At 41.4% G+C, this 19,423-nt stretch overlaps 1 protein-coding gene across 1 annotated transcript in view; it reads right to left on the reverse strand.

Moving 5' to 3' along the window:
• Positions 1 to 19,423, reverse strand: part of KCNN3 (potassium calcium-activated channel subfamily N member 3) — a 154,583-nt gene that overhangs the window by 125,668 nt on the left and 9,492 nt on the right. Inside the window, exon 3 of the mRNA XM_073639236.1 lies at positions 5,749 to 5,844. Within this exon, the coding sequence (XP_073495337.1) occupies positions 5,749 to 5,844 (96 nt within the window). The remainder of the gene's footprint in view (positions 1 to 5,748; positions 5,845 to 19,423) is intronic.

Below are 19,423 nucleotides of genomic sequence, written 5' to 3' on the forward strand. Positions count from 1 at the left end.
TAACCACCTCCAATGTGGCTTTTTCTGAAGATCCATAACTATTCCAGAAGATGCCCAGGTTATGGCAGCTGTACATATATAATTATATACTAGATATATACAATCATGCTCCATATCACTATATATAAGAGATACCAAGGTTATTCAGCTGCCCTGAGTTGTGCGGGCGATTCAGAGCACTCACTGCAGAGACCGGAGCAGCAGGGGAACAAGGAGGAAAGGTAAGTATTGTATTTTTTTTTAATCAGCGTGTTCATTGTAGTGGCCATAATACTATATAGACGACTATGTAGCGTGCATTATACTGTATGGAGAACTATGGTGAGTGCATTATACTGTATGGACTATGGAGAGTGCATTATACTGTATGGAAGACTATGGGGATTGTAGTATACTACATGGAATACTATGGAGTGCATTAAACTGTATGGAGGACTGTGGGGAGTGTATTATACTGTAGGGAGGACTATGGGGGTGCAGTATACAATATGGAGGACTATGGAGTGCTTTATCCGGTATGGACTATGGAGGACTATGGGGAGTGCATTATTCTGTATGGAGGACTATGGGGAGTGCATTATACTGTATGGAGGACTATGGGGAGTGCATTATACTGCATGGAGGACTATGGGGAGTATTATACTGTAGGGAGGACTATGGTGGTGCAGTATACAATTTGGATGACTATGGAGTGCATTATACTGTATGGACTATGGGGAGTGCATTATACTGTATGGACTATGGAGGACTATGGGAAGTGCATTATACTGTATGGAGGACTATGGGGAGTACATTATACTGTATGAAGGACTATGGGGAGTGCATTATACTGTATAGAGGACTATGGGGAGTGCATTATACTGTATGGACTATGGAGGACTATGAGGAGTGCATTATACTGTATGGAGGACTAAGAGGAGTGCATTATACTGTATGGAGGCCTATGGGGAGTGCAGTATACTATATGGAAGACTGTATAGTGCATTATACTGTATGGAGGACTATGTGGAGGGCATTACACTGTATGGAGGACTATGGCGAGTGCATTATACTATATGGAGAACAATGGGGAGTGCATTATACTATATGAAGGACTATGGCGAGTGCATTATACTATATGGTGGATTATAAGGAGTGCAGTATACTGTATGGAGGACTATGGGGAGCGCATTATACTATATGGAGATGGAGGACTATTGGGAGTGCATTATGCTGTATGGACTATGGGGAGTTCTTTATACTACATGGAGGACTATGAGGAGTGTATTATACTATATGAAAGACTATGGGGAGTGCAGTATACTATATGGAGAACTATGGGAAGCATTATACTACATGGAGGACTATGGGGAATGTATTATACTATATGGAGGACTATGGGGCCCACATTATACTGTATGGAGATGGAGGACCATGGGGAGTACATTATGCTGTATGGAAAATGGGGAGTTCTTTACATTATATGGAGGACTATGGGGAGTGCATTATACTGTATGGAGGACTATGGGGAGTGCATTATACTACATGGAGGACTATAGGAAGTGCATTATAGTATAGTGAGGACTATGGGGTGCTTTATACTATATGGAGGACTATAGGGAGTGCATTATACTATATGGAGGACTATGGGGAGTGAAGTATACTATATAAAGAACTATGGGGAGCACATTATACTATATGGAGATGGAGGACTATGGGAAGTGCATTATACTGTATGGAGGACTATGGGGAATGCATTATACTATATGGAGCACTATAGGGAGTGCATTATAGTATATTGAGGACTATGGGGTGTGTTATACTATATGGAGGACTATAGGGAGGGCATTATACTATATGGAGGACTATGGGGAGTGCAGTATACTATTTGGAGGACTATGGGGAGCACATTATACTATATGGAGATGGAGGACTATGGGGGGTGCATTATACTGTAAGGAGGACTATGGGGAGTGCATTATACTATATGGAATATTATGGGGAGTGCATTATACTATATGGAGGACTATGGTGAGTGCAGTATACTATATGGAGGACTATGGGGATCACATTATACTATATGGAGATGGAGGACTATGGGGAGTGCATTATACTATATGAAGGACTATGGGGAGTGCATTATACTGTATGGAGGACTATGGGGAGTGCATTATACTATATGGAGGATTATGGGGTGCCGTATACTAAATGGAGGACTATGGGACCCATTATGTTATATAGAACTTCTACGATGGGGCCCCATGATTTCTATGTATGCCCCTGGCTATACATATATAATTATATACAAGCGATGCCAAGGTTATACCAGCTGTACATATATAATTACATATAGGAGATGTCCAGTTTATTCCAGCTGTACATATATAATTACATATAGGAGATGTCCAGGTTATTCCAGCTGTACATATATAATTACATATAGGAGATGACCAGGTTATACCAGCTGTACATATATAATTACATATAGGAGATGTCCAGGTTATTCCAGCTGTACATATATAAATCACATATAGGAGATGTCCCCATTATTCAAGCTGTACATATATTATTATATACAGGAGATGTCCAGTTTACACCAGCTGCACATGTTGTGATAGATCGGCTCACTCGGCTGCACACGGAGGTAAACACGGAACACTGTCTCTTTAAATTTCTTGTTGGTTTATTGAACGGCACAAACCAATATAGAGTTCATAAAAAAATAAACACGGCCCTTCTGGTATAATAGCAAATCAAAAGAAAATGTCCAGCATAGTCCTTGTACCTGCAGGGGTCCAGCCACACAGGGTTGAGCAAAACACGCGGTTCAGCACAACACATGCAAGCTCCTTTCTGGAGCAAGACTCTCCAGATACTGACCCCACCTGAGTCAAAAGGCCGGCTATTGATAGCCCAGACCACACCCTGGGGTAGAGATGTGGAGAACAACCTCCCATCCGCACATTGGCCATTCACACAAAACCAGCGCTTTTAAAAATGGCGGTTTAACCCTCTCAGCACCGAACATGCTGGAGAAGACTTCCTGGTTTCACATCACTGAGGCTTATAGCCTCAGTGAAACATATCTCCCGTCCATCACTCTGTCAGTGACTTTGTCACAATATATAATTATATACAAGAGATGCCCAGGTTATTCAAGCTGTACGTATATAATTACGGTATATACAGGAGATGCCCAGGTTATACCAGCTGTACATACTGTATATAATTATATACAAGAGATACCCAGGTTATATCAGCATGGTTCATATCATTATATTCAGAAGATACTCAGATGATACCATCATGCTTTATAACACTATATACAAGAAGAGGTTTTTACCAGCTGGCTTCCCCTCCGCACATAAAGGAGAGGATGGGCCTAGTAGGAGTGAAATAGCAGGTTGGCAGCAGATAGACATGACAAACAATGTTTTTCTATATATAACCCAGTGCACAGCTGTGTGTGATTATTCATACTCTCCCTCTACGTGTTCGGATGCCACGTGACCCACACCTGCCCATGCATAGAGGACACAAAATGCCGAGGTCGTGGTGCCGCAACGGAGGGGGCATCTCAGCTGGTCACATTATGGACGGAAAAAGTCAAAATATTCATACAGAAATTCTTCAAAGCCTGGAATCCAAGGCCTGCTATGGTTGCGGGCACATATTCTGGGCCAGTTACAGGGGCCACATTGAGTTCACATCCAGAATATAGGTTTATTGATAGCTTTGAGCAATGACTTGGTGCTAACAAAGCCAAAGAGAAGACAACAAACCACCTAAATATAAAGTAGGGGCGTCATGGTGCAGATTTATGGGTATATTTAATACAATCAGGACATGGAGGTAACCAGGGATTTTAGTACAATACAGGCATTATAAGACAAGCACAGGAGACCAGGGACAGACATATTACAATGGAGTTGGATAGGGTCAGGATTTATTATATAAATTAATATTAATGCCAGGAATTATAGGATACAAGTGTAAGGGGCAAGATTACAGGTTTGATACATGGGATTATAAAAAAAAGGGCAGGAACAAGGATTATAGGACTAGTACAGGTGGTAAGGATCAAGGAATAAAGAACTACTACAGGCAATGAGTGACAAGGATTATACGACAAGTACAGCCGGTAAAAGACAAGAAGTATGTGACTGATACCTGATCAGTTTATAAAACAAGGATAGTTGGTGAGAGACAGAGATTATAGAATAAGTACAGGCAGTGAGGAACAAGGGTTATAGGACTAGTTCAGATGGTGAAGAACAAGGATTATAGGATTAGTACAGGCATTGAGGGACAAGGATTATAGGGCAAGTACAGTTGGTACAGTTGGACATGCAGAGATTGTGATGAGCAAGAGCTATAGAATTGATCTACTTGATTATGGGACACGTGCAGGTGGTAAAATACATGAAAAATAGTATAGTACAGGCAGTGAAGAGTGGGAATTAGAGGACAGATGCCAGTAGTGAAGGGTAGGGATGAGAGGTAAAGTACAGATGGTGAGTGACAAAGATTATAGGATTTGTACAGACAGTAAGGGGCAGGGATTAGAATACAATTACAGGAAGTGAGAGTCCGGGATAGGTCCAGGCCGTGAGGGCCGGGGATTACAGTACACTTACAGGTGGTGGTCCAGGAAGGCAGAGGTGGTGATTATAGGACAGATACATTCCATGAAGGTCATGGATTGGAGGACAGTGACGTACAGGAATTAGAGGACAGTTGTGGGTAGTGAGAGGCAGGGATTAGAGCACAGTTACAGGTGAATTTGGAAAGATAATAGTTACCAGTGGTGAGGAGTGGGGATTAGAGAATCGTTACAGGCAATTAGGAGCAGGGATTACAGAACAGTAAAAAACAATGAGGGACAGGGATTAAAAGACTGTTATGGGCATGAGCTGCAAGGAATACAGTGCAGTTACAGGCGGTGAGGGGTGGGTATTATAGGCATTACAGGTAGTAGAGGCCAGATAAAGGCATTGATGAACAGAGGTTAGAGGATTACAAGATATGAGGCATGGGGATTAGAGGACAGGTACAGGCAGTAAAACGTGGGAATTAGAGCATATTTACAAGCTATGAGAGATGGGATTAGAGGAGAGTTACAGGAAGTAAGGGGTGGGGATTAGAGGACATTTACAATCCATGAGGGGTGGGGATTAGAGGAGTGTTACAGGCAGTGAGAAGTGGGAATTAGAGGATAGTTTCAAGTCATGAGGGGTGGGAATTAGAGGACAGTTACAAACTATGAGGGGTGGGGATTAGAAGAGAGTTACAGGCAGTTAGAGGTAGGGATTAGAGGACAGTTACAAGCTATGAGGGGTGGGGATTAGAAGAGAGTTACAGGCAGTTAGGGATAGGGATTAGAGGACAGTTACAAACTGAGGGGGATTAAAAAACAGTTACAAGCTATGAAGGGTGGGGATTAGAAGAGAGTTACAGACAGTTAGGGGTAGGGATTAGAGGACAGTTACAAGCTGTGAGGTGTGTAGATTACAGGCGGTGAAGGGCAGGGATTGTAATGTAGATACAGGAATCATGGCACTGTAATGCAGCCTCTATTATGCAGAGCGCTTTTACATAGGTACAATATGGTATGGTCATTTGTACATTGTATGACAATGCATCACGTGGAAGCCGACACCAATAGAAGGTACAGTGTAAGGACGTCTCTGGTTATAGGACCACTACAATGAGGGGATTGTGGTGGTAATAGCAGGACAGGAGCTGTAGAAATATAACAGGGTCACCTACCTGCACCTCGCGAGCGTGATAAGCAATGATCAGTCCCAGCAGAATGATGGATGATAAACTTATAAGGCATTTCAGGGCCAGAGAAAACATTGAGTCCTGTAAGAGAAAATGAAAATGTGAGGGAAGTGTTCAGCATATACAGGAGTTAGTATTGCATATCAGGAACAAGAAAAAGTAGGGCGCTAATCTCAATAGAAGCTATAATGGCAGCCATATTGGTTATTCTCACATATCTCATTATCCTCTTCCTGCCACTTGTATGTGCCGTGCCACATGAGCATGTGTTATTATTCAGATGTCAGCCGACCTGTCACAGTAATAAATGTGAAAACCCAGTCCCAACTGCTGCCCTCTATCAAACCAATACCCCAGGACACCTAGCTAATATACACCACTGGCATAAATCCTATCATATCTACTCATCTGCAATGTGACTACCTTACAACATGCTGTCAGTATTATACCGTTATATACAGTCATGGCCGAAAGTGTTGGCACCCTTGAAATTGTTCCAGAAAATGAAATATGGTATTTCTCCCAGAAAATTATTGCAATCACACATATTTTGCTATACACGTGTTTATTTCCTCTGTGTGTATTGGAACAACTAAAAAAAACTGAGGCAAACGGCAAATTGGACATAATTTCACACAAAACCCCCAAAATGGGCCGGTAAAAATTGTTCGCACCCTCAATCTTATATGTGGTTGCACACTCTTTGGAATAAATAATTGCAATCAATCGCTTCCTATAATCATCAACAAGCTTCTTACACCTTTCAACTGGAATCCTGGACCACTCTTATTTTGCAAACTGCTCCAGGTCTCTCATATGTGAAGACGCCTTCTCCCAACAGCAATTTTAAGATCTCTCCACAGGTGTTCAATGGGATTTAGATCCAAACTCATTGCTGCCATGTCAGAACTCTTCAATGCTTTTATTCCAATCAATTGCTGAGTGTTTCTTGAAGTATGTTTGGGGTCATTGTCCTGCTGGAAGACCCATGACCTAGGACGCAAACCCAGCTTTCTAACACTGGGCACTACATTGTGACCCAAAAGCCTTTGGTAATTTTCAGATTCCATTATGCCTTGCACACCCTCAAGGCACTCAATGCCAGAGGCAGCAAAACAACCCCAAAACATCTTTGAACCTCCACCATATTTGACTGTAGGTACTGAGTTCTTTCCTTTGTAGGCCTCATTTTGTTTTTGGTAAACAGTACCAAAAAGCTCTATCTGTCCCCAAAACGCTTTCCCAGAAGGATTTTGGCTTACTCACGTACATTTTGGCAAACTGCAGTACAGCCTTTTTATGTCTCTGTGTCAGCATTGGGGTCCTCCTGGGTGTCCTACCATAGCGTTTCATGTCATTCAAATGTCGACGAATAGTTCGTGCTGACACTGATGCACCCTGAGCCTGCAGGACAGCTTGAATTTCTTTGGAACTTGATTGGGGCTGCTTATGCACCATATGGACTGTCCTGCCTTGTAATCTTTCATCAATTTTTCTCTGCCGTCCACATCCTGGGAGATTAGCAACAGTGCCATGGGTTGTAAACTTCTTGATTATGTTGCGGACCGTGGACAAAGGAACATCATTATCTCTGGATATGGACTTGTAACCTTGAGATTGTTGATGTGGCCGTCAGTACAATGTTTATGAATTCCAAGAAGCTCATATTTTTTTATGCAGCTTTGGATGTGACTAGAGTATGAAGTGTGATAAAACACTAATAAACAGCCATTAACGGGGTTGTCTATGATTTAGAAAACATGGCTGCTTTCTTCAAGAACCAGCGCCACACCTGTAAACAGGTTGTGTGTGGTACTGCATCTTGTTCACCTCCTGCATAATACTATATTGGGCTGCTGCATGTAAACTCCTTCCTGGAGATTCTGGATACAGAGGCCTCAATTACCAGACTATAACAGCCATAAATGTATGCCAATGGATGGTTTCCAACAGCCTGAGTTTGTGGGTATTTCCTGATTTTTCAGAAAAAATCTTGGCAAATTCGGGCATGCCCTAACCCAAAAGGGGTAGGGTTTAATCACACGTAAATGGTGGGCATTTGAGCCATTTGTAGGACAGGAGCAGGGGAAGGACTTAAAACAATCCTGGAGATGATTGCCAGTATGGCTGAAGTTTTTGGTCCTGAGTTTAGCCAGTCTTGGTTGACATCAACAGAAAGTGCCCTTCTAAGCATTTTCTCAAGGATGGACTCTTCTTAGGAGATAACCCAAGGGCAGGATAGTCTTAGAAGGCATCACCAAGATGGCCTGCTATTCCTAGTAGATAACATCAGAACAGGTCCTTCTTAGTATAAATTTCCAAGATAGGGACATTACTATGATAGGCCTTCTTTTTAGACATCACCAAGATGGGACAGACTTAGAAGGCATTACCAAGAGGGTTCTTAGAAGACACCACCAGTTTGGACTCTTCTTAGGCTATATAACTTGACAGGCCATTCTTAGGAGACATGAACAGGGCAGACTTTCTTAGGAGACAATACCACTATGGATCTTACTTTGAAGACATCACAAGCACTGGAATTTCTTAGGAGACATCAGCAAGACCAGCCTTCACTAGAATGAGACATTTTTAGGCGACATCACGAGGACTGGCCATTCATAAAAGATATCATCAACATGGATGCTTTTTAGGAGACATCACCAGAATGGATCCTTCTTGGGAGGCCTCTCCAGGACAGGCCATTCTTAGAACATATCACTCGAATAGACCCTACTTAGGAGTCATCAGTAGGATGAGCAGATATGAACTCTTCCTGTAATGTCACCCTCTTGTTCATAGACTTCTTGTTTAGAAGATAGGAGCATAGGTGAATGCGATTTTGACAACCCCAAACGGGCACTTTAGTCCTTGATATTAGGGTCACTGCACCTTTTTGAGTCGATGAAGATACTCTGGCTTTTTTCCAAGCCCCTCACCCTGCCAAGAAGCAAGGTAAAGATGATTTATCAGAGCAAATATTCTGTCCTTCTCGGAGCGGGATACCACGGTTGATTCGAGGTCTTCCACTTCTCACATTGTTACAAAATTCTATATGAAGAATGAAAAAAATGTTTTGTTCCGATATGTGTTCGGGAAGCCAAGCTGTTCTATTAAATCACACAACAATGTACTGCAATCTCCATACAGACGCAATTAAAAAGAAATTATTAATTACAAATTGGAGGAAAGGGGCCTGGAGATAAATGCGGAGGCCCAGAGAACAGATCTCTGTGGGGAAAGAAAGAGCTCTGCTGTGGCCATCACTTAATCTCCACACGTGTGGGAAACTATTATTTTTATTTCATCCTCCCACCACTACCATTACTACCCCAAAAAGAAAGTCATAAAATATATATCTCATCTTACACTATGGTGTAACCATCTATTCCTCTATTACTTCTGACAACCAGCCTGTATATCTTGTGTGAGAGGTTGTCAGCACCGCCCCATGTTGCTGACATCACTGATATAATTCAATGGCATAGTGATCAGACATGAAATCGACAAATGTTATACTATAATGCCAGCTATTCATCTATTACTGCTGACAACCAACCTGTATATCTTAGAGGTCGTCACAGCCCTTGTATAAAACGAAAAACAGTGATATAGGTGGAATTTTCCTTTAATTTTAAGTTTAGGGGTGGGGGAATTTGGAGATTTCAGGCTTCCATTATGAATTGAAAAAATTAAAAAGGAATGATGATGGCAGATCTTTGTTGGATACATCAGTGGTTTGGTGAGAACAAAGAATACAAACCATGATGACAATCTGGAAAGAGCTGACACATCAGTCTTGTGCATGCCGCTAATTGCACTGAGCTCCGGTATCTGGATGTTCTACAGAATCACTTATATTAAAAGGACATGCTGCACAGATGTGACCACGTGAATGCGGTTTAGTCGACATAGTGGAGCGCATCCGCGTCTTCACTGTGACCCGTCGTGAGTCACCCGTAGAGAGTTATACAATACATAAGTGATTAGTAACACATTCAGCCTTGAGTGAAGCCACAGGAAAATAAAAGAAATAGACATACATACACTGGTCTTACACGAAGTACACCGCTCCTTGTCTGATTTGATTTCATTCTACATTCAGGACTCATAAAACAGAATGACAAGCGGAATATGTGAAAACACCGACTTACGGGGTCCTTAAAGGAACAAACTAGCATAAAGACAAATTTGGATGGATTTTTGAGGTAGAATAGAGTTTGTCTACCAAGTTACCAAAGACCAATTATATAGCCAAACACATATGAGACTGGATTGGTCATGGTGCCCAGCCTCAACTCAAAGCAAAATGTCATCCAGTAAGGAGCTGAAACACATAATAAAAGTAAGTAGAGATTGCGTGGCCATAAAGACTGTATGGGCTTAAGGATTCCATTCATCTAACCACAGACCTCAGAGAGATGTGTACAAATTTACTGTAGACTAGAAGCCAAACAAATGTCAGGCTGGACTGACCATGATTCTTTGCCAACGATGCACTACATGACTCAAAAAGTCAATTACAAGCTAAAGTTCATCTGATCGTTTTCACAATTGATGGACAAACTGAAGAGCAACTTTCAGTCTCCAACAAACAGTCAAAAAACTACTTGGACGATCCACCTGAAGTTTGTAATAATAATTCTTGTGGATTTTTTGTCTATGACCATCTTAAGGTTGGCAATAATGGAGCAGATATACATTTTCAGGTCTTATTGGCGCATGTTCGTCAATAGATTGATATCATTGGTGCCAACTTAGGAATCAATAATCGGTAATAGATAGACTGATATAACTGCTGCCACATGAAGAATCAATGGTCGATAGTATATAGACTGATATAACTGCTGCCAAATTGAGAAAACAAGAATCTACTCTAGGTGTACTGATATAAGTGCTGCCAATTTAGCCCTAACTTACTTTTGATAAATTGAAAAATAAGTATGGTGCCAAAAGTTGAAAAGGTACATTTATGAGCCAATGAAAAGGCCACCTCAAATTTCTCAGTGGTACCAGTTAAGGAATTAGTAATCAGCAATAGATGAAATGATATAAGTGGTGCTTGTTGAGAAATTAGTGATCGGAAATCGAAGGACTGACATACGAGGACTGTCATTTGAGGAGTCATTTGCCTTTAGTAGTTTGACAAGAATGTGACCAAAAGCTGAACATGTAAATGTTGGAGCCTATGAAAAGGCTATCCACAATGTTAGACTGATATGACTACTGATTGAAGACTGCTAATCAACACAAAGAAGACAAATATATTGACTACTGCCAGCTACAACTGGGATACATTGGAGATGGACGGTGATGAACTGGAGGTTGTAAAGGGCTTCAACTTGCTTGGATCGATAATCACTCAAGATGCCACGATGACACCGGAAGTCAATAGGAGAATCGCTATGGGCAAATCAACAATGAAGTCACTGGACAAGGTCTTCAAATCAAGGAACATTTCACTGGTAACAAAGAAATAGTACATAGTTTTGTCTTTTCTGTGGTAACATACGAATGTGAAACCTGAACGATAAAGAAATTAAACAGAAGAAGGATCGACACCTTTGAAATGTGGTGCTGGAGAAGGAGGTTATCAATACCATGGATGGCATGAAAATCAAACAAATCAATATTGGAATAAATCAAGCCAGACATGTCACTCGATTCAAGAATCACCAAGCTACGACATGCCTACTTTGGACTCATCATACAAAGAGCGCATTATGGTCTGAAGAATAGAAGGAACAAGGCAAAGAGGAAGACCAGCAACCCTACGGCTTGAAGACTCTCAAGATAATGGTAGAGAGGACCCAGGTGGACCTATCTAGGCTTGCACAAGATCAGTCTTGCTACAGAGCGTTCATCCATCAAGTTGCCATGGCTCGAGATTGAGCCAAAGGCCACTAAATAAGAAGTAGAAGAACAGGTTAGCATGGTACAAGAAGTAGATGGATGGTTAATATGGTTGGTATCCACAGTTAAAAAAAATGTTGGAATGATCCAGGTAGTATCTGTCAGTGATGTAACACTTGATGAACTGATGCCAAGTGGGGATGAACAGTTGAGAATGGTGTGAAGAGACCAATGTTGGACTGATGAGGGGTGGCCGTTTGAGAGCTGGTGACAAACAGCCGATTTAAAGGAACAATTGAAAACAACTCAACTATAGATACTACAGGTGTGAGAAAGTCAGTGACATCTATATACAGGTGGTGACCCCCTAAACAGCAATGGATAGATAAGAACACAACTAGGAATGAGAACTAATGGACGATGAATGGTGAAGGATGAATAAACGGAAGGCAATCAAAGTAAAAAAAGATCTCCAATGATATTGAGAAGGGAAAAGAATGACCAAGGATCCAGAGGTTCCTTGAACACAAAATGTAGACCCCAGACATGTCTTTCACCATCATCGCTATTGATTTAAATCTGACTAATGTACATAATGAACAGGATCATCCTTACTCTCAACTCCTCAGAGAAACCTGATCACTGACCTAGATGTCCTACATCTCAAAATATTATTCTGAACATCACTATATACAGGTGTTTCTCACAAAATTAGAATATCATCAAAAAGTTAATTTATTTCAGTTCTTCAATACAAAAAGTGAAACTCATATATTATACAGAGTCATTACAGAGTGATCTATTTCAAGTGTTTGTTTCTGTTAATGTTGAGGATTATGGCTTACACCCAATGAAAACACAACAGTCATTATCTCAGTAAATTAGAATAATTAACAAAAAGCACCTGCAAAGGTTTCCGATACGTTTAAAAATGTCCCTTATTCTGTTTTAGTAGGCTCCACAATCATGGGGAAGACTGCTGACTTGACAGATGTCCAGAAGGCAGTCATTGACACACTCCACAAGGAGGGTAATTCACAAAAGGTCATTGCTAAGAAGCTGTCACATGGGCAAATGGCAAACATCCTGCACGGTGTTGGGCTGTGAGCACAACCCCCATCTGTGGACGTCGGGCCCTCATACCACCTTCATGGAGTCGGTTTCTAACCTTTTGTGCAGACACATGCACATTTGTGGCCTGCTGGAGGTCATTTTGCAGGGCTCTGGCAGTGCTCCTCCTGTTCCTCCTTGCGCAAAGGCGGAGGTAGTGGTCCTGCTGCTGGGTTGTTGCCCTCCTACGGCCCCTCCACGTCTCCTGGTGTACTGGCCTGTCTCCTGGTAGCGCCTCCAGCCTCTGGACACTACGCTGACAGACACAGCAAACCTTCTTGCCACAGCTCGCATTGATGTGCCATCCTGGATGAGCTGCTCTACCTGAGCAACTTCTGTGGGTTGTAGAGTCCGTCTCATGCTACCACGAGTGTGAAAGCACAACCAACATTCAAAAGTGACCAAAACATCAGCCAGAAAACATTGGTACTGAGATGTGGTCTGTGGTCCCCACCTGCCGAACCACTCCTTTATTGAGTGTGTCTTGATAATTGCCAATAATTTCCATCTATTGTCTATTCCATTTGCACAACAGCATGCGAAATTGATTGTCAATCAGTGTTGCTTCTAAGTGGACAGTTTGATTTCACACAAGTTTGATTAATTTGGAGTTATATTCTGCTGTTTAAGTGTTCCCTTTATTTTTTTGAGCAGTGTACATATATATATATATATATATATATATATATATATATATATATATATACATAAATAGTACAGACCAAAAGTTTGGCCACACCTCATTTAAAGATTTTTCTGTATTTTCAGGACTATGAAAATTGTACATTCGCACTGAAGGCATCAAAACTATGAATTACCACATGTGGAATTATATACTTAACAAAAAAGTGTGAAACAACTGAAAATATGTCTTATATTCTAGGTTCTTCAAAGTAGACACCTTTTGCTTTGATGACTGCTTTGCACACTCTTGGCATTCTCTTGATGAGCTTCAAGAGGAAATCACCGGAAATGGTCTTCCAACAATCTTGAAGGAGTTCCCAGAGATGCTTAGCACTTGTTGGCCCTTTTGCCTTCACTCTGCGGTCCCGCTCACCCCAAACCATCTCGATTGGGTTCAGGTCTGGTGACTGTGGAGACCAGGTCATCTGGCGTAGCACCCCATCACTCTCCTTCTTGGTCAAATAGCCCTTACACTGCCTGGAGGTGTGTTTGGGGTCATTGTCCTGTTGAAAAATAAATGATGGTCCAACTAAACGCAAACCGGATGGAATAGCATGCCGCTGCAAGATGCTGTGGTAGCCATGCTGGTTCAGTATGCCTTCAATTTTGAATAAATCCCCAACAGTGTCACCAGCAAAGCACCCCCACACCATCACACCTCCTCCTCCATGCTTCACGGTGGGAACCAGGCATGTAGAGTCCATCCGTTCACCTTTTCTGCGTCGCACAAAGACACGGTGGTTGGAACCAAAGATCTCAAATTTGGACTCATCAGACCAAAGCACAGATTTCCACTGGTCTAATGTCCATTCCTTGTGTTCTTTAGCCCAAACAAGTCTCTTATGCTTGTTGCCTGTCCTTAGCAGTGGTTTCCTAGCAGCTATTTTACCATGAAGGCCTGCTGCACAAAGTCTCCTCTTAACAGTTGTTGTAGAGATGTGTCTGCTGCTAGAACTCTGTGTGGCATTGACCTGGTCTCTAATCTGACCTGCTGTTAACCTGCGATTTCTGAGGCTGGTGACTCGGATAAACTTATCCTCAGAAGCAGAGGTGACTCTTGGTCTTCCTTTCCTGGGGCGGTCCTCATGTGAGCCAGTTTCTTTGTAGCGCTTGATGGTGTTTGCAACTGCACTTGGGGACATTTTCAAAGTTTTTCCAATTTTTCGGACTGACTGACCTTCATTTCTTAAAGTAATGATGGCCACTCGTTTTTCTTTACTTAGCTGCTTTTTTCTTGCCATAATAGAAATTCTAACAGTCTATTCAGTAGGACTATCAGCTGTGTATCCACCAGACTTCTGCACAACACAACTGATGGTCCCAACCCCATTTATAAGGCAAGAAATCCCACTTATTAAACCTGACAGGGCACACCTGTGAAGTGAAAACCATTTCCGGTGACTACCTCTTGAAGCTCATCAAGAGAATGCCAAGAGTGTGCAAAGCAGTCCTCAAAGCAAAAGGTGGCTACTTTGAAGAACCTAGAATATAAGACATATTTTCACTTGTTTCACACTTTTTTGTTAAGTATATAATTCCACATGTGTTAATTCATAGTTTTGATGCCTTCAGTGTGAATGTACAATTTTCATAGTCATGAAAATACAGAAAAATCTTTAAATGAGGTGTGTCCAAACTTTTGGTCTGTACTGTATATATATATATTCATTTATATACGTGTGTGTATATATACCACAGAAAAACTACTGAAAACTAAACCTATTCTATCAGTGATTTCATCACCAAGGGGTGGGGCTGACATTATGATTGTCAGCAGTAATAAGTGATGGGCTGGTGCTGTGGTATAAGGTGTGTAGTCCCATGTCTGTTCACATGTCATCAGTGATGTCATCACCAGTTTGTGGGGCTGATAACTTCTCACACAGACTGGTTGTCCGCAGTAATGGATCATTAGCTGATACAGTAGTTTGTGGATTTCTTTGGAGAGCAACTGATCATAAATGGCCGCCTCTCCACCAAGGGATCAAGACATGGAGCAGCTAATTTTGGGATCAGGGGCCCCCAGCTGTTAGACCTTCCGTGAGCCCATATACATATAAAACCTCTAACCCCCAGGGCTGTGGAGTCGGAGTTGTGGAGTCGGGTGTCCATTTTGGTGGAGTTGGAATTGGTATAAAATGGACCTACTCCAACTCCTAAAATATATAATAAATTGGGTACAGTAGTTCAATGCAGTTTGTGGGGAATATTTTTTTTATAAGAATTTGGGAAAGTTATGAAATGTCCTATAAATGTCTGTCCTATTCCTGATCTAAGGGTCTAGACTTTTAGCTGAGATGAATCTGTGCTCCAGTAAATTTATCACTTAGACATGAGCCGTGTATGAGGGAGTCTGTCATGGAAATTGAGGAGTCGGAGTCGGAGGTTTGGCTTACCGACTCCACAGCCCTGCTAACCCCTTACCAGCTCTTGCCATGTGTCCCATGGCATTGAGCTTATTGTGTCAGTGTACGTTATTGTTCTGTGTAATCAGCCTTGAATATACACCCAATAGAACTGATGTAATTAGGATAAGCATTATTGCCATGCAGATCTGAGGCTCTGTGTGATCCCCAGAGTCTGATGGGGCTGAGTTACCGCAGTGGGCAGACATGTTTATTCAGTGAATTCACTGCAAACGATGAGATAAGGGCTGGATTATAACATGAAGGACTAAGACTCTCCAGGGGATCCCCGACACCCTAAACCTGAAATCGGTGATACTGTCTGCGGAGCAGTGTATCCAGTCCTATCTTGTGTGATACTAAGTATCTAGCAATAGTGACTAAAACTAAGCGATATGCGAGCGGCACACAGCAGCACCGTACATTGCTTAGTGGCCACTGCCGAGTACGTAAAAGGGGAGATAAAGTGCTCCACCTCTGGATGGGTCCTCAGTCGAGTTCTGGACAACCCCTTTAAGTAGGTTCTTCCTGCTACAGCAGTATCATACATGGAATCTCACTGTGTGGACACGCTGCAGGGCTCAGAAGGGACCGTGGAGTTTGCCGGATTGGGTTTATGGAGCCATATTGCTTTGAACTACCAGCAACTTGGAAACCTCCGATTAACTTTTACACATGCTGGACTTTAGTGGGTTTGTTTTTTTGCGGGATGGCTTGTAGCTTTTAATTGATACCTTTTGGTGTACAGCACATTTTTCTGATCGCCTTTGGCCCAGAATGAACAAATATGTAGAAATTCATAAAATATATATTTTTTATGACAAAATCGATGACAACTTTGTTCTTCAGGTCACTACCATTACAGTGACGACAGGATTATGTAGGGCTTTTTTATGCTTTCCTACTTTTTCAAATTAAAAACAATTTTGTGTTTGCTTTATCATCATTTTTTTTTACATATCATTTTTTTTATCCCTTTTTATATTATTTTTTTATATTTGTTGAGAGAACAGCATTTTTGCCGTGTTTGTTTTTTTTATGGCATTTACCATATGGGTTAAATAGTGTGACAGTGTTATAACATGGGCCATTCCAGACGCAGCGATGCCAATTTTCTGAGCTTTTTTTTAATTTCTTTTTGCTTTTAGTGATAAAGCAGAAAAAAAATACTGCAAAATGTTTATTTTTTTATATACATATCTACACAATTTTTTTTTTTTACTTGGTCAGATTATGAGACTTGTCAAATCTAGGCTAAGCTTTTTGATGAGTTATTGGAACAGATCCTCCCTAAAATCCACTTCAAAGGGTCTTTGAAAACACTCCCTAATCATTTCTATGAGAGATTCAACTTCTGTTCATATGGAAAGTTTTCAACTCTTTTTTTTTCAAAAAGAAGTTTTGAAAAAAAGCATAGTGGTAAAAAAGTGCATGTCATTTCTTTTGGCATGTGCACACATGTTTTTTTTTAGATGGTCAAAAAGTACAAGATTTTTGGTGGAACAGCTTCAGAAATTGTGTCTTTTTTTGGGGGGGGGGGGGGGGTTGGAGGAGTTTTTAGTTTCCTGAAACTTTGCAGCCTCTTGATTGGACACAGCCTAGTTTGGAGAGGTTTCCTTCAGAATCCCGTACAGAGAAGTTACAAACACTTTCTTTTCTCACTCCAGGCATTTTTCAAAACCCGAAGCTGAACAAAAAATACACAAAAACGATCAAAATACTAGTGAAGTGTTTTTACTATAGAGATTAATAAAAAGAGTCTTTCAATCGTTTTTTGAGCAATTTTTCAAGGCATTTTTTGCTGCGGACCCACTCCAAGAACTCCTAAAAATATTCTGCGTGCACGTAAACTCACTGTATGTGCAGGCTGAATCTTTTTGCTGAGTTTCTGTAGCGTAAACTGTGAGGTTTTGAGGAAGATTTAGAGAGTTTTCACCTAGTTCATTTCTGCTCCATAAACTCTGTGTGTACATCTGTGAACATGGAGTTTTTCGAGAAATTTTTGGAGCAGAAACTCTTGAGGCTGGCTCACACTAGCGTATAGCATCCGATGATTCCCTCATGCTAGAGAATTGGATGCTAAATGCAAATGACCCTCGGCTCAACCTCTGCTGTGAGTGTGACCCGTGAGATCCCGTGCTGTCCTGTCTGTATACTCTTTTGCGTCCTCCCCTGCCCAGGAGCTGTGGTATGATCAGACCATGTTCCTGTACGGTCAGACACAGCCATTACACAGTACACAGCAGGGGCACATTTATAAGATTATCTCAGCACAGGGACATTTTATTTAATCACATCCAATTGTGGAAGTTGTTATTATTCCAAGATCTATTGATTAAAATCAACTTTCATTCATGGGAAAACCCCTTTAAGTAAATTGGTTAGGGGTAGCTCTGTTGGCAGTTTTGAATGCAGCTTAGGATGTGGCTAGCGTATAATAAATGTTGATTTATAGAAGATAAGTGAATCACCGATCACTGCTCATTACCCGTCTCGCACCTCTGATAAATCCCCGGCCTCTCCTAGCAGCGGAGCTGATTATTTCCCATCGATTCTCCTCCTGATTCGTTATCTTTGTCCTGCTCTGTCGCAGACTTTTGTTTCATCGTCTTCTGGTGGAGAGACCCCGGGGGCTTCTTCCATTAATTATATATAAACAACTTTCCAGTGCTGATAGACCAGCGATACGCCGTTGAGTACAAAGGGGACCATCCAACCAAACATTAGCAGTCTGCTGCAGAGGAGGGGCAGGGAAGGGAAACCTTAAAGGGCATGTCCCCTCAAGTAAAGTCTTCAGGTGGGTCTCTTTGTCCACAGGTTAGAAATTCTACTCAGGCTCTTAGGCTCTGTCTCTTTTTGGGAAAGTCGAATGATAATCATAATGGACAAGCAAGGGAAAACTGGCTAGTTTAGGCTGGTAATCTGGAAAGTCTCTGCAAATTCACATGTATAGAATTTTTTTCTCATAGGCAATCCATCTCAAATTGTTTATAAGGGTAATCTGGCACTGTTTATAGGTGGTGTTATGGCTGCCATTGTTTTATAGGGGAAAATCAGTCTTGAACTCGGCTGGCCCTCTCAACAGGTCCAAAAGCAATATAAAAGTTCAGGAAAGCTGAGGCACCAAAACAGCAGGTTCTTGATAAAAACTTGTTCTTTATTCCATGTCTGTTAAAAACATCACAGGAAGACACAGCAGGCAACGTTTCGGCCATAATTGGCCTTTTTCAAGCCCTCAAAGATTTCATACAGCTCTTTGAGGGCTTGAAAAAGGCCAATTATGGCCGTAATGTTGCCTGCTGTGTCTTCCTGTGATGTTTTTAACAGACATGGAATAAAGAACAAGTTTTTATCAAGAACCTGCTGTTTTGGTGCCTCAGCTTTCCTGAACTTTTATAAAAAAATTGGTCCCATTTTCATCCAGAAAAGTGAGACGTTTTTTTCCTAACTTGTCGTCCGTGTGCTGTCCATATACAATCCGTTTCTTTACTCATCAGCGATTAATCATGTACAGGACCATTTATAGTTTCCTTTGCTACAGAATTGTAATGTATCCGTAAAAATCGGATGGCATACTGATGGTCCATATAGCATCCAATTTTTTCTCA

This window comes from Phyllobates terribilis, unplaced genomic scaffold, assembly GCF_046119375.1.
Source record: "Phyllobates terribilis strain yellow unplaced genomic scaffold, ASM4611937v1 Scaffold_7__3_contigs__length_470593459, whole genome shotgun sequence".
In the NCBI taxonomy this organism is placed as follows: Eukaryota; Metazoa; Chordata; class Amphibia; order Anura; family Dendrobatidae; genus Phyllobates; species Phyllobates terribilis.